Source organism: Pelophylax lessonae (genome assembly GCF_965119305.1).
Source record: "Pelophylax lessonae genome assembly, chromosome: 2".
NCBI lineage: Eukaryota > Metazoa > Chordata > Amphibia > Anura > Ranidae > Pelophylax > Pelophylax lessonae.
The window spans coordinates 303,787,354-303,808,852 of NC_138769.1; the positions used below are offsets into that span (position 1 = coordinate 303,787,354).

Here is a 21,499-nt window from a genome sequence, read left to right on the forward strand (position 1 = left end):
GAGTGCCCCTTAACATAAAATATGCCCATTAGAGTGCCCCTTAACATAAAATATGCCCATTAGAGTGCCCCTTAACATAAAATATGCCCATCAGCGTGACCCTTAACATAAAATATGCCCATTAGAGTGCCCCTTAACATAAAATATGCCCATCAGTGTGACCTTTAACATAAAATATGCCCATTAGAGTGCCCCTTAACATAAAATATGCCCATCAGCGTGACCCTTAACATAAAATGTGTCCATCAGCGTGACCCTTAACATAAAATAAAGGGCACGCTGATGGGCACATTTTATGTTAGGGGGCACTTTGATGGGCACATTTTATGTTAGGGGGCACTCTGATGGGCACATTTTATGTTAGGGGGCACTCTGATGGGCACATTTTATGTTAGGGGGTACTCTGATGGGCACATTTTATGTTAGGGGGCACTCTGATGGTCAAAACAAAACGTGTAAATCAGCGTTGCTCTTAACATAAAATATGCCCATTAGAGTGCCCCTTAACATAAAATATGCCCATCAGCGTGACCCTTAACATAAAATATGCCCATTAGAGTGCCCCTTAACATAAAATATGCCCATCAGCGTGACCCTTAACATAAAATAAGGGGCACCCTGATGGGCACATTTTATGTTAGGGGGCACTCTGATGGGCACATTGTTTTTTTTTATGGGGCACTCTAATGAGCACTACAAAATATGCCCATCACTTTAAAAACCTCTCATCAGCTTTAAGTGCAGCTTTGAAATTGGGGACCACATTGCTTTTTCCCCTTGTGCTCCACATACCTGGAGCCAGTAGTCGAGCCAGGAGCCGCGAGCAGCAGGGGGCAGGGCGCGCACATAATGTCACACCCCAACTCGCTGCCCGGCTGAATGGGAGCCGCAGTCAGGAGCAGGGGGCGGGGCGCGCGCGTGACATCACGCCCCTACTCGCGGCCCGGCAGGACACCGGCTGGGAGTGAGCCGGGAGCCGCAGTAAGGAGGTGGCGTGGCGAACACACAGCACGTCACTGGTTGCTGGGACACCCGCGGTCCCAGCAAACCAGTGACTGACAGGAGGCGGCCTCGCAGTCCCGGCGGAAGCATCGTGCGGGCCGTCAATGGCCCGCCATTTAGTGACGGCCGCTCAAGAATTTACTAAATGAGGTAAGGTTTTACTTTGCACAGAGTACCCAATCACGTGCTAGGAAATTAAAAAAACTGAATTTTTGTAAGAACTTACCGTAAAATCCTTTTCTCTGAGGTTCATTGACAGACGCAGCTCCTTATCTTCATGACTCATAGGGTTATACTACTCCTTCTAGGAATAGGCACTAGGCAGGAAAAAAAAAGGTAACCACGCCCCCGATGAGGGCTGTCCCTGCAAGCATAACCCCTCAGACTCTGCTATCATCAAACAGTTTAGTTGCAAGCAGTGTTTAGAAGACAAAAAACCCCATACCTCAGAAGTAGAGGGGCGGGTGCTGCGTCTGTCAATGAACTTCAGAGAAAAGGATTTTACAGTAAGTTCTTACAAAAATCCAGTTTTGTCTATCGTTCATTGACAGACGCAGCTCCTTATCTTCATGACTCATAGGCATGTCCCAAAGCAGTATAATCATGATGGGTGGGAAACAACGCAGAAACAAAACGTAAGTCCCCAATGGCTAAACTTAGCCAACCAGGAAACATGGAGCTCAACCAGGAACAACTGGAGCTCACCTGGAAAAAATTGAACCCTCAAAGAGAAACTAAACAGAGCTCTCTTTTAAACTGCAGCCTGCAAATCCTTATAGCCAAAAGAAGCATCCGCGGATGCCAACACATCTACCTTGTGGAATTTTGTGAACGTATACATAGACGACCAAGTCTGATTTTCTAAAAGACTCAGTGGTCTCTAAATAAACCCAGATTGCCCGAACCACGTCCAAAGAATGCAAGGCATACTCCTTAGGATGCTGAGGTTTAGGGCAAAGTGAAGGCTTTGTCGAAGTAACACCTTATCCCTGTGTACCACCAAATAAGGTGAGCGGCAAGACAACGTCGCCAATTCAGATACCCTGTGGGAAGAAGTGATCGCCACCAAGAAGGCAACCTTCTGAGACAAAGAAAGCAGCGAAATCTCCCAAATTGTTTCAAAAGGAGGCTTTTGAAGAACAGATAACATCAGGTTTAGATCCCGGTAACCAGGATCGCCTCTGAGGAGCCATATGGCGCACTCCCTGGATAAAAGTTTGGATTAGGACATGCGTGGCTAACGGGCGTTGAAAATATATAGCCAAAGCAGAAACCTTGCCTTTGATATTACCCAAAGCCATCCGCTGCTCAACCCCTTTCTATAAAAAGGCCAAAACCCTAGCGATCCAAAACAAGCGAGGGTGCACCTTAAGCAATTCACACCATGAAATGTACGATTTCCATGTACGGTGGTGGATCTTCCTGGAAGTTGACTTTTTAGCCTTCAAGAGTGTAGCAATCAGAGTCAGAAAGATCCCTATCTCTCAACACCTGACGTTCAACAGCCATGCCGTTAAAGCCAGCGACTGTAAAGCAGGATGTAAGATCGGACCTTGAGACAGAAGATCTTCCCTGAGAGAAAGTCTCCAAGGGGTATCGGCGACCAGCCTTATCAGGTCTGTGTACCAAGACCAGGGAGGCCAGTCTGGAGCCACCAGAATGACCAGAATTGTTTTCACCTCTATCCTGCGCAGAAGCCTCAGCAGGAGTTTTAATGGGGGAAATGCATAAATCAGACGATACCAACCCCAAGGAGCCACCAGTGCGTCTGTGGCATTGGCCAGAGGATCTCGAAACCTGGCTACGAATCTCTGCACTTTCTTGTTGAGGCGAGAGGCAAACAGATTGACCTTGGGAGTCCCCCACCGAACACACAGGAGGCGGAACACCTCCCAGGGTAGGGACCACTCCCCTTGATCCAACACCTGACAACTCAGGTAATCGGCCTGCCAGTTTTCCACACCTGGAATTTGTACAGCAGAGAGGGCTGTAACAAAGCTTTCCGCCCAGGCCAGAATCTCGGCCACACTTTTGGTGCCCCCCTGGTGATTGATGTAAGCCACAGCCTTGGCGCTGTCTGATTGAATGCGACCGGACAACCTTGCAGGCGAGTCGTCCAATGACTCAGACAAAGCTTTATCGCTCTGAGCTCTAAAACATTTGTTTGAAGTTTTGACTCTTCCATCGTCCAGGTACCCTGGGCACAGAGCTTCCCCAGCACCCCGTCCCAGCCTGACAGGCTGGCGTCCGTGGTTATCGCTGTCCAAAACAACGGAAGGAAGGACTTGCCCTGGCACAACAGAGCAGATTTTGTGTTGTGGCTCAACCGAATCACTGAATCCAAGGACTTTGGATCCTTGTTCCATTTGACAAGAATCTCTCTTTGCAAAGGCCTTGTATGGAATTGAGCAAACGGAACCACCTCGAAGGTCGATACCATCAGACCCAAGGCTCGCATGCCAACTTGTAGAGAGGAAAGATTGTTGTCCAACAACAAGTGAATCCCTCCGTGCAACTTTTGCAGCTTGTCCGGGGTAAGAAAAACCCTCGCCAAGGCTGAATTCAGAGTCAATCCCAGATAATCCAGTCTCAGAACCGGAGTCAGCGCGGATTTCTTGAAATTGATGTTCCAACCAAACTCCTGCAGAGTTCTGACCGCGATCGTCAGATTCCCCCAACAAGGCTGAATGAGAGTCGGCTCTCAACAGGAGATTGTCCAGGTATCCCAGTACCGCAATCCCCCCCTCTGGGAGCGGAGGCAAGACCAAAGGGTAACGTCACAAATTGATAATGCTCCTCTGCTACCGCAAAGCGAAGAAACTGCTGGTGTCCAGTGTAGATAGGGATGTGTAGCTATGCGTCCTTGATATCTATGGAGGCTAGGAAATTTCCCTGATGCAAAAACTCTACTACCGTGCGGATGGACTACATCCGAAACCTCTGTACCCACTCCAAGCGGTTTAGGGCCTTGAGATCCAGGATTGGACGCACCTTGCCTTCTTTTCTGGGGAACAGAGAATAGGTTTGAATAAAACCCCGAAAACTTTCATGAGCGGGAACCGTCACAATCACTCCTTGCGACAGCAAGTCGTGTACCACCCCTCGCAAGTCCTTTAATCGGACTGGGGATAATTGAAGATTGGATGGGAGGAACCTGTCCAACGGACGAGACAGGAATTCGAGCTTGTATCCTAATCGGATCAGTTTGTGCAGCCGAGGACTTGTCTGCAGGTACAGACTGGCCGGACTTAGATTTTCCTGACCATGGCTTCTTGGAACCCCCCCAGAAGACCTAAACGGTTTACCTTTTTCTTGTGACCCGGAGGCACCAAAAAGACTTTTGTGAGCAGTAAAGGAAGGCCCCCGCCTAGTACGCGGTGCCTAGCCCTTAGACGATTGGGGCAGATTAGTGCTCTTACCCCCCCCCCCCCGTGATACCTTTGATCAACGTGTCTAGGGAGGATCCAAACAGCCTCTCCCCTGTAAAAGGAAGATCAGTCACAGCCTTCTTAAAAGCCTAGTCAGCCGACCAGCATTTTAGCCATACCGTGCGCCTAATAGCAATCCCCACTGCTGATATCCTGGCCACCAACAAAGCTGAGTCTAGGGACATATCACACATGAACACCAGTCAACTGGTCTATTAGTTCCAGTAACGCAGGGTGAAGCCGTGCTGTTTCCAAGTTACTTTTCAGTAACTTCACTTATTCAGTAGCAGTCTGCACTACTAAAACATTTACAAAGGTAGCCTTTAACATGTGACCTGCTACCACATGTAAATGGCGGGACAAGGATTCTACCCGTCTATCCACGGGATCCGGAAAGGTTGGAGACTCTTCCACCGGTACCAGAGTCGCTTTATTCAACCTGGCCACCGGAGAATCCACTTTCGGTGGTACAGTCCACCTATCGGACACTGCCTCCGCAAAAGGATAACGGCGTGCAAAACACTTAGGCACCACCAACATGTGCTTAATGCGTCACTATTGTTCATCCCCAATAGTATGAAAGAATTCTGGACAAGGGAATACCTTGCCCGAATTACAGGATTTGTGGGAGCCAAAAGACACCTGCGCATCTGACGTTGTAGGTTCATCAGCCAATTTTAGGGTTTCCCGCACAGAAACTATTAGGGGTTTCAACCAATGGGCGTTCCCACGTGGCGGATGATGAGGACAGGTCCTCTTCATCGTCAGAATGTGAATACCCCTCAAGGTGGTTTGCGTCTGCGGTGACCATATCTGTCTCAGAATCCGAAGACCCTACCGATAGAGATGAGGGCGGAGGGCTTTTGTGGCTGGCAGCACCAGAAATTACAAAATCCCCTTTTGACATCAGGCTTTGCAAAAAAACTGCAATTTCTGCCTGTGACTGTGAACCGGAGGGTCCCGCATTCGCTTCCAGGGGGTCTGCAGGGGAATTTTTATCCTGAGGCTCCATTGCTCAAATAAAAGTTATTTTTGTGTAATGTCCCTTTAAGACTGCGAAAAACACGGTCCCACCGCTATTACTGCAGATTCACAATTCCTGATTATTATGTAATATTATAATTATGTAATATTATGTAACACAAGCCTCACATGTGTTAAAAATAAATTTATGTCTCATTTCATTTTGGTATTATCTGAAACTTCTCATGCAGTCAAGACACTAGATGCAGCATCACATGCTGAAAGTTTGCTAAGATCATCTGTGGCCATGTATTCAAACCAGTATATTTCATGTAGTTCGATTTACAATGACTGTATACTTGTAATTAATATTTGCATGTGATTTACTTGTATTGTCAAAGGCTGGTGCTGTCCCATCCGCTGCACTGTCTTGCATGGGGAAAACTTCCACAAATTCCTTCTTGAAAACGGAGAGCAGGAACGATATCCTGTAATCTAATCTTACATTCAGGATGAACTGTCAATAGAAATACAAAACAGACTTAAGTATAGAGACCTAGTGGTTGATTTACTAAAGGCAAATAGACTGTGCACTTGTCAAAGTACACTTGCACCCTGCAAGTGCAGTCCCGCTCCTGAGCTTAGTAAATTAGGTAAACCTTCACTTTGCAAAGAATACCCAATCACATGCAATGGAAATTTAAAAAAAAAAAACAGCATTTTTACTTGCACACCATTGGATGATGGAAGTTAGCAGAGCTTCTGCTCATTTACTGAGCTCTTTAGCAACTGCACTTCCAGAGTGCACAGTCTATTTGCATTTAGTAAATCCACCCCCAAATGTCATTAAAAAACCCAACTCCAGCTCAGTATGTGCCCCAAACGTCCCCCTCCCTAAACTCAGAGGACCTTCACACTGTATTTCCTGCTTAATTTTTTGCTGTATTTACCTTTTGGGATGTCTTCAGGCCATTCATACCATGTGCTGGGTCATCTTCCTTTTTACATCTTCTCCAGGACTTGGCAGTCCTTTGCTAATGTAGAGAGTGGCACTGATGTGATGACATCAGAAACTCTCACTGCAATAATACACTATGAATGAAAAGTGCTGTGGTGGCACTGCATGGGGGGGTGGGGGTCTAAGGCGAAGACACCCTGCATTTATAAAAGGTCAGTTTGGTATCCTTGTTCATACATAGTTGGTAAGGTTGACTAAAGACACCAGTCCATCCAGTTCAACCTGTGTGTGTGTGTGTGTGTGTGTGTGTGTGTGTGTGTGTGTGTGTGTGTGTGTGTGTGTGTGTGTGTGTGTGTGTATGTCAATAATCCCATATGTAAAAATCCCATATCCCATATCCCTAAATGTTGCGATCGTTAAAATGCCCACCTAATAGTTTTAAATTATTTTAAACTATTAACACTCCCTGCTGTTACCACTGCTTGTGGAGAAGAGTTCCACATCCTTACCCCTCTGACAATTAAGAACCCTCTACGCCGTTTACAGTTTAACCGCTTCTCTTCCAGTTTCAATAAACGTCCACGTATGCCTTTTAGAACTCCCTCCCACTGAATATTTTTTTTCCCCTATGCTGGAATCAAGCATATCTTCCCAAAGGAGAAGTTTAATGCTTGTAGTCATTCACCATAACTGAGGTAATCCGGTCCTTTTATTAGCTTTGTTGTCATTCTCTTGACTCTCTACAGCTCCAGAGCATCCTTCCTGAGGACTGGTGCTCAGAACTGGACGGAATACTCAAGATGCGGCTGGACCAGAGTCTTGCAGAGTGGGAGAATTATCATTTTATCTCTTGAGTAAATCCCCTTTATTATACAGTGGGTACGGAAAGTATTCAGACCCCCTTAAATTTTTCACTCTTTGTTATATTGCAGCCATTTGCTAAAATCATTTAAGTTCATTCTTCTTCCTCATGAATGTACACATAGCACCCCATACTGACAGAAAAACACAGAATTGTTGACATTGTTGCAGATTTATTAAAAAAGAAAAACTGAAATATCACATGGTCCTAAGTATTCAGACCCTTTGCCCAGTATTTAGTAGAAGCCCCCTTTTGATCTAATACAGCCAGGAGTCTTTTTGGGAAAGATGCAACAAGTCTTTCACACCTGGATTTGGGGATCCTCTGCCATTCCTCCTTGCAGATCCTCTCCAGTTCTGTCAGGTTGGATGGTAAACGTTGGTGGACAGCCATTTTTAGGTCTCTCCAGAGATGCTCAATTGGGTTTAAGTCAGGGCTCTGGCTGGGCCATTCTAGAACCGTCACGGAGTTGTTGTGAAGCCACTCCTTCGTTATTTTAGCTGTGTGCTTAGGGTCATTGTCTTGTTGGAAGGTAAACCTTCGGCCCAGTCTGAGGTCCAGAGCACTCTGGAGAAGGTTTTTGTCCAGGATATCCCTGTACTTGGCCTCATTCATCTTTCCCTCGATTGCAACCAGTCGTCCTGTCCCTGCAGCTGAAAAACACCCCCACAGCATGATGCTGCCACCACCATGCTTCACTGTTGGGACTGTATTGGACAGGTGATGAGCAGTGCCTGGTTTTCTCCACACATACCGCTTAAAATTAAGGCCAAAAAGTTCTATTTTGGTCTCATCAGACCAGAGAATCTTATTTCTCCCCATCTTGGAGTCCTTCAGGTGCTTTTTAGCAAACTCCATGCGGGCTTTCATGTGTCTTACACTGAGGAGAGGCTTCCGTCGGGCCACTCTGCCATAAAGCCCCAACTGGTGGAGGGCTGCAGTGATGGTTGACTTTCTACAACTTTCTCCCATCTCCTGACTGCATCTCTGGAGCTCAGCCACAGTGATCTTTGGGTTCTTCTTTACCTCTCTCACCAAGGCTCTTCTCCCCCGATAGCTCAGTTTGGCCGGACGGCCAGCTCTAGGAAGGGTTCTGGTCGTCCCAAACGTCTTCCATTTGAGGATTATGGAGGCCACTGTGCTCTTAGGAACCTTAAGTGCAGCAGAAATCTTTTTGTAACCTTGGCCAGATCTGTGCCTTGCCACAATTCTGTCTCTGAGCTCTTCAGGCAGTTCCTTTGACCTCATGATTCTCATTTGCTCTGACATGCATTGTGATCTGGAAGGTCTTATATAGACAGGTGTGTGGCTTTCCTAATCAAGTCCAATCAGTATAATCAAACACAGCTGGATTCAAATGAAGGTGTAGAACCATCTCAAGGATGATCAGAAGAAATGGAAAGCACCTGAGTTAAATATATGAGTGTCACAGCAAAGGGTCTGAATACTTAGGACCATGTGATATTTCAGTTTTTCTTTTTTAATAAATCTGCAACAATGTCAACAATTCTGTGTTTTTCTGTCAGTATGGGGTGCTATGTGTACATTCATGAGGAAGAAGAATGAACTTAAATGATTTTAGCAAATGGCTGCAATATAACCAAGAGTGAAAAATTTAAGGGGGTCTGAATACTTTCCGTACCCACTGTACATGCTAATATTCGGCTTGCTTTGCTTGGCATTGCATGCTGTTGCTGAATCTGTCATCTACTAGGACCCCCAGATCTTTTTCCATCCTGGATTCCCCTTGTGGTTCTCCCCTAGGGGGTAACTTGCATTTATATTTTTAGCACCCAAATGCATTACTTTACTTTTTTTAACATTAACCTCATTTGCCATGTAGTTGTCCACCCCTCAATTTAATTAATGTCCTCTTGTACGGTTTCCACATCTTGCTGTGAAGTTATTGCCCTGATTAGTTTTGCATCATCAGTAGATACTGATATTGAGCTACAGTATCTCACAAAAGTGAGTACACCCCTCACATTTTTGTAAATACAGTATTTCATTATATCTTTTCATGTGACAACACTGAAGAAATGACACTTTGCTACAATGTAAAGTAATGACAGTACAGCTTGTATAACAGTGTCAATTTGCTGTCCCTTCAAAATAACTCAACACACAGCCATTAATGTCTAAACTGCTGGCAACAAAAGTGAGTACACCCCTAAGTGAAAATGTCCAAATAGGGCCCAATTAGCCATTTTCCCTCCCCGGTGTCATATGACTCTTAATATTACATGGTCTCAGGTGTGAATGGGGAGCAGGTGTGTTAAATATGGGGTTATCTCTCTCACTCTCTCATACTGGTCACTGGAAGTTCAACATGGCACCTCATGGCAAAGAACTCTCTAAAGATCTGAAAAAAAGAATTGTTGCTCTACATGAAGATGGCCTAGGCTATAAAAAGAGTGCCAAGACCCTGAAACTGAGCTGCAGCACAGTGGCCAAGACCATGCGGTGGTTTAACAGGACAGGTTCCACTCAGAACAGGCCTCTCCATGGTCGACCAAAGAAGTTGAGTGCAGGTGCTCCCCGTCATATCCAGAAGTTGTCTTTGGGAAATAGACGTATGAGTGCTGCCAGCATGGCTGCAGAGGTTGAAGGGGTGGGGGTACCGCCTGTCGGTGCTCAGACCATAAGCTGCATACTGCATCAAATTGGTCTGCATGGCTGTCGTCCCAGAGGGAAGCCTCTTCTAAAGATGATGCACAAGAAAGCCCACAAATAGTTTGCTGAAGACAAGCAGACTAAGGACATGGATTACTGGAAACATGTCCTGTGGTCTGATGAGACCAAGGTAAACTTATTTGGTTCAGATGGCGTCAAGTGTGTGTGGGGGCAACCAGGTGAGGAGTACAAAGACAAGTGGGCCTTGCCTACAGTCAAGCATGGTGGTGGTAGTGTCATGGTCTGGGGCTGCATGAGTGCTGCTGGCACTGGGAGCTACATTTCACTGAGGGAACCATGAATGCCAACATGTACTGTAACATACTGAAACAGAGCATGATCCCCTTCCTTCATAGACTGGACCACAGGGCAGTATTCCAACATGATAACCACCCCAAACACACCTCCAAGACGACCACTGCCTTGCTAAAGAAGACAAGGGTAAAGGTGATGGACTGGCTAAGCATGTCTTCAGACCTAAACCCTATTGAGCATCTGTGGGGCATCCTCAAATGTAAGATGGAGGAGCGTAAGGTCTCTAACATCCACCAGCTTTGTGATGTCGTCATGGAGGAGTGGAAGAGGACTCTAGTGGCAACCTGTGAAGCTCTTGTGAACTCCATGCCCATGAGGGTTAAGGCAGTGCTTGAAAATAATGGTGGGCACACAAAATATTGACACTTTTGGACATTTCCACTTAGGGGTGTACTCACTTTTGTTGCCAGCGGTTTAGACATTAATGGCTGTGTGTTGAGTTATTTTGAGGGGACAGCAAATTGACACTGTTATATAAGCTGTACACTCACTATTTTACATTGTAGCAAAGTGTCATTTCTTCAGTGTTGTCACATGAAAAGATATAATAAAATATTTACAAAAATGCAAGGGGTGTACTCACTTTTGTAAGACACTGTATATATACCAAACTCTATATCATTTATGAATAAAATAAACAGAATTGGTCCCAAGACAGATCCTTGGGTGACCCCACTTATCACACCAGACCATTCTGAGTGCTTGCTATTTATCACCACCCTTTAAACCTTTAAACCCTTTAAACCTATAACCAATTTCCTATCCAGGTACATACCTACAGACCTCAATTTATAAATTAAACATTTATGTGGAACTGTATCAAATTCTTTAGCAAAATCCAGATACATGACATCCACAGGCCTTTATTTATCTAGACGGCAGCTTACTTCCTCTAGAATGTTAACAGGTTGGTCCAGCAAAAAACGACCTTTCATAAATCCATGCTGATTACTACTAATGATACTGTTTTCGACAGAAAAATCTTGTTTATAGTCCCTTAACATCCCCTACTAATGATACTGTTTTCAACAGAAAATTCTTGTATACAGTCCCTTATCATCCCCTCCAAAAATTTACAAACTATTGATGTTGGAGTGACTAGCCTGTACTTTTCAGGTATATTTCTCAGCCCTTTTTTAAATATTGGTACCATATTGGCTTTTCCCCAATCAGCTGGTACCATTCCAGTTGGTAAAATGTCTGTAAAAATTAGGAACAACGGTCTAGCTATAACCTGACTGAGTTCTAAGGATTCTCAGGTGTAAGCCATCTGGTCCCGGTGATTTATTTGTGTTTTCAAATCAATTTCTGACACTGTCTTCTGTTTAGCAACAAGAGTACATTCTGTTCGGCATTATTACCAATACAGTCCTTTTACTTTGTGAAAACTGAGAAGAATGCATTTAAAACCGATGCTTTCTCCCTCTCTTTTGTAACACACTTCCCCGGAACATCTTTAATGGGGTCAATATGCTCTGGCCTCACTTTTTATACTGTTAGTATATTTCAAAAAATTCTTGAGATTTTTTTTACTCTACTCTGTGCCTTTCGTGGTCTATTTTAGCTGCCCTGATTGTGTTCTTACACTTGTTATTGCCTTTCTTGTAGTGTTGAAATGCTGACAATGACCCATAAGCCTTATATTTATTTAAGTCCTTTTTTTTTCTCTTTTATATTTATTATTACATTACAGTTTAGCCACCCAGATTTAACCTTTGCTCTTTTATATTTGTTGCCCATTGGAATGCACTGGCCAATGCCTTTATTTAATATGTTCTTAAAGCACTCCCATTTTTTGAAACTCAGCATTCCTATACATTCCTATACTACTCTCATGCTTCCTTTTCCAGTGATTTATACTGAATGTAATTTCCATGTGATCCCTGTTTCCTAAGTTATTCTGTATTTCGACATCTGAGATCAGGTTTGTGTTGTTTGTGATCAGTGGGTCTAGTAAAGCATTATCTCTTGTTGGTGCATTCACCAACTGACCCATAAAAAAATGTCCTGCAAGACATTTAGGAAATGGCGAGCCTTTGATGAATGAGCAGTTTCTTCAGTCCAGTCGATATCTGGATAATTGAAATCCCCCAATATAAAAACATTGTCATGTCTCTCTGCCATTCCTAACTGTGATAGGAGATTAGACTCCTCCTCATCCTTCAGGCATATGTCCACTATTACGTTCCTATTTTTTTCTTCCCTTTGGAGCTCCAGCCACAAATATTCCACCTCCTCCCTTGCTCCATTAGTAATGTTGTCCATAACGTTCACTCGCAAATGATTCTTGATGTACAGGCATACCCCTCCCCCTTTCCTACCTTACCTGTCCCTACGATATAGGGAATACCCCTGAATGGCTGACAGCCAGTCGTGTGAGCTGTTTCTTCTCTGATGGACTTAAAGAACAGTAGTTGGTGCTATACATTACATACTATACTATATCGAGATGTTTTTACAGAACTTTTTCTATGTATAAAATGATCACTTTTAATAGTTAATTTTTAATAAAGATTTACCTTTTGGATACTTTTGGTACTGTATAATCCCAAAATCCCCCTCCTTGTGCCCCTTTTCTTCTTAAAGCTGTCAAACCAAGTTTCTGATATTTCCACAAAATCAACATCCTGCTCGTAAATTAGGAGCTTCAGTTCTTCCATTTTATTAGCTAGACTTGAAGCATTTGTGTACATGCCTCTTAATTTTGTCCAGTCGCATAATATTTCCTTGTTAATTGTTATGGGGCTGCAATTGGGATTTGCCAACTTACTTACCTTGTATTCAGGTATTCTAGTCAGCCTACCACTAAAGCCCCCAATAGCCCCCGCTGAACCTTGCTCATTGCTAGCTATTGCTTCCTCTTTCTGGCTAACTTCTCTCCCAAAAGAGCTGCACCTTCCCCATTTACAGTAGGTGCAGTCCGTCCCTGCTAAAGAGCTGGTAACTTACTCATAAGTCAGCCCATTTCTCCAGGAATCCAAACCCCTCCTTCTTACACCAGTTCCTCAGCCACTTGTTAATTTCTGTAATCTTCCGCTGCCTCTATGTTGTGGCTCGAGGTACAGGCAGTATTTCTGAGAATACTACCTTGGAGGTCCTGTTCTTCAATATAGCTCCTAAGTCCCTGAAATAATTTTTTGGGATGCTCTACCTTCCTCTAACTTTGTCATTGGTATCAATGTGTACTATGACAGCTGGGTCCTCCTTACCCCCACTTAGCAATCTGTCCATTCGATCCATGATATGCTGAACCCGAGCGCCCGGTAAACAACATTCCGTTCAGTGATGACCGTCTTTGTGACAGATTGCCCTAGCTGTCCTTCTAATAATTAAATCCTCTACCACCAGAATCTGTCTTTCCTTACCCTTAAGCTTGCCCCGGTCCTCACTGGAGTTGTTGTTTTCCAGGTAGCTAGGGAGGTCGCTCTGCTCCAGCAAAACCACTCCTTGTCTGGACTCCCAAACATCATGCTACAGACCATGCTTATTGGGATGTGCCAGCTTGTCTGGCCTCCCTAACACTTCTCCCTCTACCCCGCCTAAATGTTACCCAACTTCTCTGCTCTGTATTTCCATCCACCTCTGTGCTGGTCTAGCACCTGGCGGGTGCGGTCCTAACTCGCTTTCAGGTTGGTGATGCTTCACAGTGTTGACAGCTGTTTCTCTGGTTCAGAACCTGGGCTTTCAAGGAAGCAACCTGCTCACATTTGTGTAGCAGTATTCGTCCTCAAACAGATGCTCAAAAAACGTATACATGTCATATGATGTGCACCGAGTCACATTACCATATCCGTTGGACATCATACACCTGAATTTAATGGGGATTATCCTAGAAGATGAGGAGTTATACTTTGCCCAATTTAATACTAAACTCACTTTCTGACTCTAATTTATTCTATTCCTAAATTTACATGCCCCTCGGCGTCCCCTCCTCCCGCTTATACAGACTGCAGAAGTGTGGGTGGCACTATACTGTACATTCTCCTTTAATTGCTCATTCTTTGTTTCTGTGACATAATGCTTCCCGTGTCTGGTATATAATGATTTCCATTTCTTCATTCATTCTAAATAGTATTTGTGTAGCTAACATGTACTTGTGCTCAGCTAATAAAAAATACATTTTAGCCAGGTTTGTGGGCTGCTGCACATTAGTGTTCTACCCAGCTAGATACGATCCATAATGTTCTTTGTAGCTCCGGAGCAATTACCTTTTGCCTGTGAGCTGCCAAAAATCGACTTTAATATTTATATTTACTGAGTCAGGAATACTTATTTTTATTTGTGTTTAAAATGTAATGTACACCTCGCAATCCGGCAACCAAATGTCAGTTAATATCAGATCAGCACAACCTACTATTGAAAAAACGAAAATTGTGGGGGTGGTCCAGAAGGGAGCCCCCCCACAATAAACCAACTAAGGATACTCAAGCAATAAAGTGGTGAAAAAAGTAAATTTTATTGAGGCACGTGTGCCTATGAAAGTAAAAATAAGACACAATGCAGGGCAATGGAGAGACACACAGCAATGACACTGTTTAAAACCATGAAATAAAAAGTGGCACTACACACATATGAAAATAGGACTGGAGCATGTCAAATATTGCATGAGAATAAACCAATAAATTAGCTGAAATTGTTGATACACCCAAGGGGTGGTATAGGTCTAAGACCAGCTAATGGGTAAATCACTCAAAATGACCTGACATACCGCGCGGCATATGTCGAACAATGAAGTCGGCACAATTGCCGGGTGGTATGTGGTAACCTCTATGGATGCATCCAATAACACAACCTAAAAACGTACTCCAGTGAAAAGTTAACCCGCTGTCACCTCAATAACTCACAGTATTCCTGTGTGGGTATATGCATAAAACAGGAAAAACTGTGGATCATACAGTCCTCTCAAAAGAGAGATGTAAGGGCGCTGTGGGCTCCAAATGAAAAGGGACAGGGGATTGATCACAGGGAGTTAACGAATGGATGTGATGGTCAGCTGCTTGAGTCCCGTGAAGCCTCGGATCCGCTGTTACATGTGCCGAAAAGGGGAGGATATCCTCATATGGTAAGTTTGAGTGCAGGAAGCAGAGGAAATGTTCCACAAGTATTTGGATAAGTACAGCTTTACCTGCAGATGTTTGGATGGATATGCGGTCCGACTGGGCTCTAAAAGGGATCCATGGAGGGATGAAGCTCCGTCCCAGTCCCGTTGTGCTGTGCAGTCCGGTCCACTGGCTTCTTCCGTGCGGCGTTCGACCCAGGTATCGGCTACCACGGCATGAGGGATTCAGTAGCTTCCTGGTGTGAGTGGGGAACGTCACTTCCGGTTAGTACGATCCGCCGGGTGTATACGCGTTGGTGTTGTGGCACCCTGTGCAGCATCATCCACATTGCTTGTCATCCCTATGGTCACTGTCAGCGGCTGTTCCCCTTACCAGGCACCCGGCGGATCGTACTAACCGGAAGTGACGTTCCCCACTCACACCAGGAAGCTACTGAATCCCTCATGCCGTGGTAGCCGATACCTGGGTCGAACGCCGCACGGAAGAAGCCAGTGGACCGGACTGCACAGCACAACGGGACTGGGACGGAGCTTCATCCCTCCATGGATCCCTTTTAGAGCCCAGTCGGACCGCATATCCATCCAGACATTTGTAGGTAATGCTGTACTTATCCAAATACTTGTGGAACATTTCCTCTGCTTCCTGCACTCAAACTTACCATATGAGGATATCCTCCCCTTATCGGCACATGTAACAGCGGATCCGAGGCTTCACGGGACTCAAGCAGCTGACCATCACATCCATTCGTTAACTCCCTGTGATCAATCCCCTGTCCCTTTTCATTTGGAGCCCACAGCGCCCTTACATCTCTCTTTTGAGAGGACTGTATGATCCACAGTTTTTCCTGTTTTATGCATATACCCACACAGGAATACTGTGAGTTATTGAGGTGACAGCGGGTTAACTTTTCACTGGAGTACGTTTTTAGGTTGTGTTATTGGATGCATCCATAGAGGTTACCACATACCACCCGGCAATTGTGCCGACTTCATTGTTCGACATATGCCGCGCGGTATGTCAGGTCATTTTGAGTGATTTACCCATTAGCTGGTCTTAGACCTATACCACCCCTTGGGTGTATCAACAATTTCAGCTAATTTATTGGTTTATTCTCATGCAATATTTGACATGCTCCAGTCCTATTTTCATATGTGTGTAGTGCCACTTTTTATTTCATGGTTTTAAACAGTGTCATTGCTGTGTGTCTCTCCATTGCCCTGCATTGTGTCTTATTTTTACTTTCATAGGCACACGTGCCTCAATAAAATTTACTTTTTTCACCACTTTATTGCTTGAGTATCCTTAGTTGGTTTTCTGTGGGGGGGCTCCCTTCTGGACCACCCCCACAATTTTCGTTTTTTCAATTTTATATCCCCTCCCAACGGCTACTCAATGCCTTTTTCTAGCCCACAAGTCGTGCCAATATACACAGTACTGTGTGGCTAAGCATATTATTTGCTTCAGCAATTTTGAGGCCCATTACGGATTACCACCAATCCCGTTTATTTCAGCACAACCTACTAACCTGCAGGATCTCCAGGATTTTTAGCTTGGTTTCCATGACGGTGACATTTTCCGTATCCACACTCTTCCTCTTAGACTTGTCCTGACTCACTACAGAATTCACAGGTGAAGAGGAATTGAACATAGATTGCTTCCGAGTCAAAACCATTGTAGACATCATCTGCCCCACTCCTTGTATAGATCGCCTGACATTTTTTTCTGTAAAACCAACATATGTTAATATGATCCACACAAGTCTTAGCTGGATCCGTAAAGGTGGCCATACATAGAGACTTTTTTTGTTTAGTACAAACTTTTCCATTTTAGTAAGGATTACATCCTTGTTTACTTAAGTGTTCTCTACTCCATTGTTTTCCAGTTCTTTTCACAGACTCAGAGGGGAATAATTAGGGATGTTCATTACCTCAAACTTTAAGAGATACTTTAAACATTTCAGTCCTATAACTGCCTAATCAATTGAAATTTTGTCTATGAAGGGTTTTGTAGATGTGAACTCTTGCATGTACTGTCTCTAGTGTGGTCCTCTCTCCCATGTTAACAGAATTAACAACACCCTCTTAAAAGTTAAAATCTTATGTGCAGCAGTTTTTCTCCAGTTTATACCTCTAGCACTTTCAATCTCAAAGCAGCAAAAGGTCACACTAACTAGTCCTGCAATGTTAACACGTCACAAAGACAATCTAAGGTCAATCTGTACTTTAAAATATTCCAGTGAAGGGCTTTTTAGTTGTATTTAAATCCTAACCCATTGAAACTCTGGTTTTCCTACTTTTCACTGACCATGGGTAAAATACACATGAACAAATAGCTCTATAATCTTAAAATGTATCTGTGCTTAAGCCAGGTGTTTTGGATGCATAGTTTGCCACTAGGACATAAAATGATTTACATGGCTCTGATCAAGGTTTTTTAGTATGTAATAAACCCTTTTTTTAATTTGATGGATGTGAGATTTGAATACAGTGTTCTTTAAGATCTATAAATCATTTATGATTGTCTAATTTAGGAAGGTAGCACATCTACAAAAGATGGTAAGAGGCAGAAAACCCTAGAGATATGAACTAGAATATAGGAAAAGTCAAGATGTAATTCCTGTTTCATTTTGTACACAGAATTAGTCTACCAATGTGTATCTGTTTAGTGCCTGAGAGTCAGTAGTTTACCCATTTAATGCCTGTTTTAATAAACACAACTGAAACTCCCTGAAAGTCTGCAAAAATATGACCTGGAAAAAACTAATTTGTTTACAGGTTACTATGTTTTTAGGTTTCTGATTGCTTACACTGTTTGTGTCAGCTAAATAAAATAAAAAGATTTTGTAACAAATAATATATTGATTTACCAAAATTTCCTATGTATGGCCAGCTTACGAGGTCCATGTGTTGCCTTAGCGTTGGGAGCTCTTGCAGTAAAATGAACCATGCAGGACGCATAGCAATTATGCAAGCAAGATAGTTGGATAATGCCAAAAATTAGCTGGCTAGATAATGCTATAATCACAGCGGTGAAATGCACACAAGACTTCTTTTCTTCTCAGGAGTGATTGGTGAGCAGAGCACACAGTCCCTCAGTTACATGCAAGATTGCCGCACAACTATTCATAGAAGCACCACAGCAGCGGGTTGCAGCACATATCTTCACAATCTTCTTCAAGTGGCTATAATGATAGCTGAGCAGCTTGAGCAATTGTACTGCACATGCGGGATGGACACACAACACAGAAGCTCTGCAACTGCTAATACTCAGGGAAAAAAAAATCACAGCAGCTTGTAGGTTTACTGAAAGTAAACAAAGTACATTTTTTGAAATGCACATACATTTATATATTTATCTTTATATTTGCCAACTTTGCTTTACTACACCATATTACACTTGAATTAGGCTTTATTGGGTTAGTATTAATTGGGTTATTGGGTTCATGATGACTAAATTAGGAGAACTGCTGCTTCTACTCTGTAGATCAGTTTTTCCTTCTCCTACATACACTATATTGTCAAAAGTATTGGGACGCCTGCCTTTATATGCACATGAACTTTAATGGCATCCCAGTCTTAGTCCGTAGGGTTCAATATTGAGTTGGCCCACCCCTTGTAGCTATAACACCTTCAACTCTTCTGGGAAGGCTGTCCACAAGGTTTAGGAATGTGTCTATGGGAATGTTTGACCATTATTCCAGAAGCTCATATGTGATGTCAGGCATTGATGTTGGAGGAGAAGACCCGGCTCGCAGTCTGCGCTCTAATTTATCCCAAATGTGTTCTGTTGTGTTTAGGTCAGTAATCTATGCAGGCCAGTCAATTTCCTCCACCCCAAACTAGCTCATCCATGTCTTTATGGACATTGCTTTGTGCACTAGTGCAAAGTCATGTTGGAACAGGAAGGGGCCATCCCCAAACTGTTCCAACAAAGCTGGGAGCATGGTATTGTCCAAAATATCTTGGTATGCTGACGCTTTAAGAGTTCACTTCCCTTGGACTAAAGAGCCAAGCCCAACCCCTGAAAAACAATCCCAAACCATAATCCCCCCTCCACAAAATGTTTTTAACCAGTGCACAAAGCAAGGCCCAGTGGTCCAAAAATCCAATGGTGATTAAATACCAGCAAAAGAAAGCTCTATTTGTGTGAATTTCGTATGGGTACAGAGTTGCATGACCGCACAATTGTCATTCAAAGTGTGACAGTGCTGAAAGCTGAAAATTGGCCTGGGCAGGAAGGGGGTAAAAGTGCCCAGGAGGTAAGTAGGTAAGGTCTGCATCAATATTGTATGGAGAAGGTTTTATTGTGCACACTACTGTTCACAGTTACTACTTGATATAGGAATACAGTGTAATACTGGTTACAGCAAACATGCACATTGATGTGAATAGAAATTTGCAACATGGCTGGTATATTTACTGTAACATTTTCTCTCCTCAAAATATAATGTTCAGATCGTAGTTTGACTGGTACGGTGCTGTCTCCAACCTAAAAATTAGCTTTTCCAAGTCTGCAGCCGTGGGAATAGCCATACCCCCATCTTTAGTCTTGACCCTACAACTCAATTTCAATTTTAAATTGACGTCTATAGCGCGAAAATACCTGGGAACTCTTGTTCCCCCAAACCCAGCAGATGTTTTTAGCTTGAACTTTCCTCCCCTGCTAAGCAAAGTCTGTACCCTTCTAGATAAATAGAAATCGGGCCTATACTCCTGGTTCGGCCACTGCAATACTAGTAAGATGAGCATATTACCAACATTTTTATAACTTTTCCAATCATTACCTGTGTCCATCCCCTCAAACCTTCTTCAAGCAAACTAGTGCACTTTTTACCAAGTATATTTGGGCTGGCAAACATCCCAGACTCAGCAGACGTCTTCTGACCCTACCTAAGAGCCAAGGTGGGGTAGCCATCCCAGATACTCACAAATACTGTCTGGCAGCACATTTGGGGAGATTGGTCAACTGGTGCAGACACAGGCAACTCTAATTATGGACATCCATTGAGCAGTGTTGTATTTCTATACCGCTAAGTAGAACCTTGTGGTGCTTTAAGACCCTTCAACCTTCTCTCAAGTCACATCCTACTATAGGCCCCACTCTCCGTATGTAAAAACCTGAATTCTCCTCCCTCCACTCTTCCCCATCTTGAGAACCCAGACCCCCCCCCCCCCCCCCCCCGGCGTTGAGGAAGGGGAATTTAGTTCTCTCCTGAAGCAGGGCTGCTTTCAAGCTTCCCATTTCTTAGACTCAAACTCTTGGCCCTCAGCCTCTACTTTATCTAATCCACATGGAAAGTAAAAATGAAACTTCTGGCAAACCATATTTGAAGACTACTGTTCAAACAACGACCCTCTTCCCCGCACTCTATCCAAGATGTATGCCCTACTCATATCCCCACCAATTACCTTCCTAATGCCAGGTATAATCAAATGGGAAAAAACATTAGCTAGAACCTTCACTTCCACACAACAGGAAAATTTTATTCATCTCGCCCTCAAGTCGTCCATGTGTACCCATATAGAGGGAACCAACTATAAACTATTGACACACTGGTACTAAACCCCAACAGTACTCCGCAAATACTTCCCAGATACCTCTGATCGCTGTTGGAGGTGCGGGGAGAAGACGGGGACCATACTCCAAATTTTTTGGAGCTGTCCCAAACTCAAACGATACTGGTTGGAGGTGCGACGAATTACACAGAAGTTTACTGACTCCCCAAATCTGGAAGACCCTGCCTTTTTCCTGCTGCAGTTTACTCAAATTCCTTCCACACAATATAAGAGATCAATACTACGTTACTTACTTAATGCTGCCAAAGTCTTTGTCAGCCTCTGTTGGAGGAGTACTAATCCTCCTTCCACTGCCATGTGGCTCAACAAAGTCAGAAACATAGACACCCTGGATTACCTAGTGCTGACAACACGGAATAAGAGGGAACAATATACCAAAATCTGGTTATCTTGGAACATATTTATATATTCTGATGAAGGTAGGGCTTTACTGGGAGATCACTCTGGAGCTTAGTGTGTGGGATGTGAGTTTTGGTGTATGGCGCTACCAGATAAGAGGGAGTGTGTAAGTATGTCCAAAAAAATGTTTGCAATGTGCTAGTAAAAAGTCATACAATTGTTGCCCATATAGTGCAGTGGTAGATTGATCCTATGCAGACAGGTATATTCACTTCAAATATTACGTATTTAAATCACTATTAAAATAATTAATTGCACTGTGC

General features: G+C 43.7%; 1 protein-coding gene across 1 annotated transcript in view; it reads right to left on the reverse strand.

The window, feature by feature from the left end:
* The window catches only part of ITPR3 (inositol 1,4,5-trisphosphate receptor type 3), a 544,698-nt gene that overhangs the window by 295,430 nt on the left and 227,769 nt on the right, over nt 1-21,499 (reverse strand). Inside the window, exons 22-23 of the mRNA XM_082246986.1 lie at nt 16,787-16,983; nt 5,781-5,910 (exon numbers count right to left, since the gene is read on the reverse strand). Of these exons, the coding sequence (XP_082103112.1) occupies nt 5,781-5,910; nt 16,787-16,983 (327 nt within the window). The remainder of the gene's footprint in view (nt 1-5,780; nt 5,911-16,786; nt 16,984-21,499) is intronic.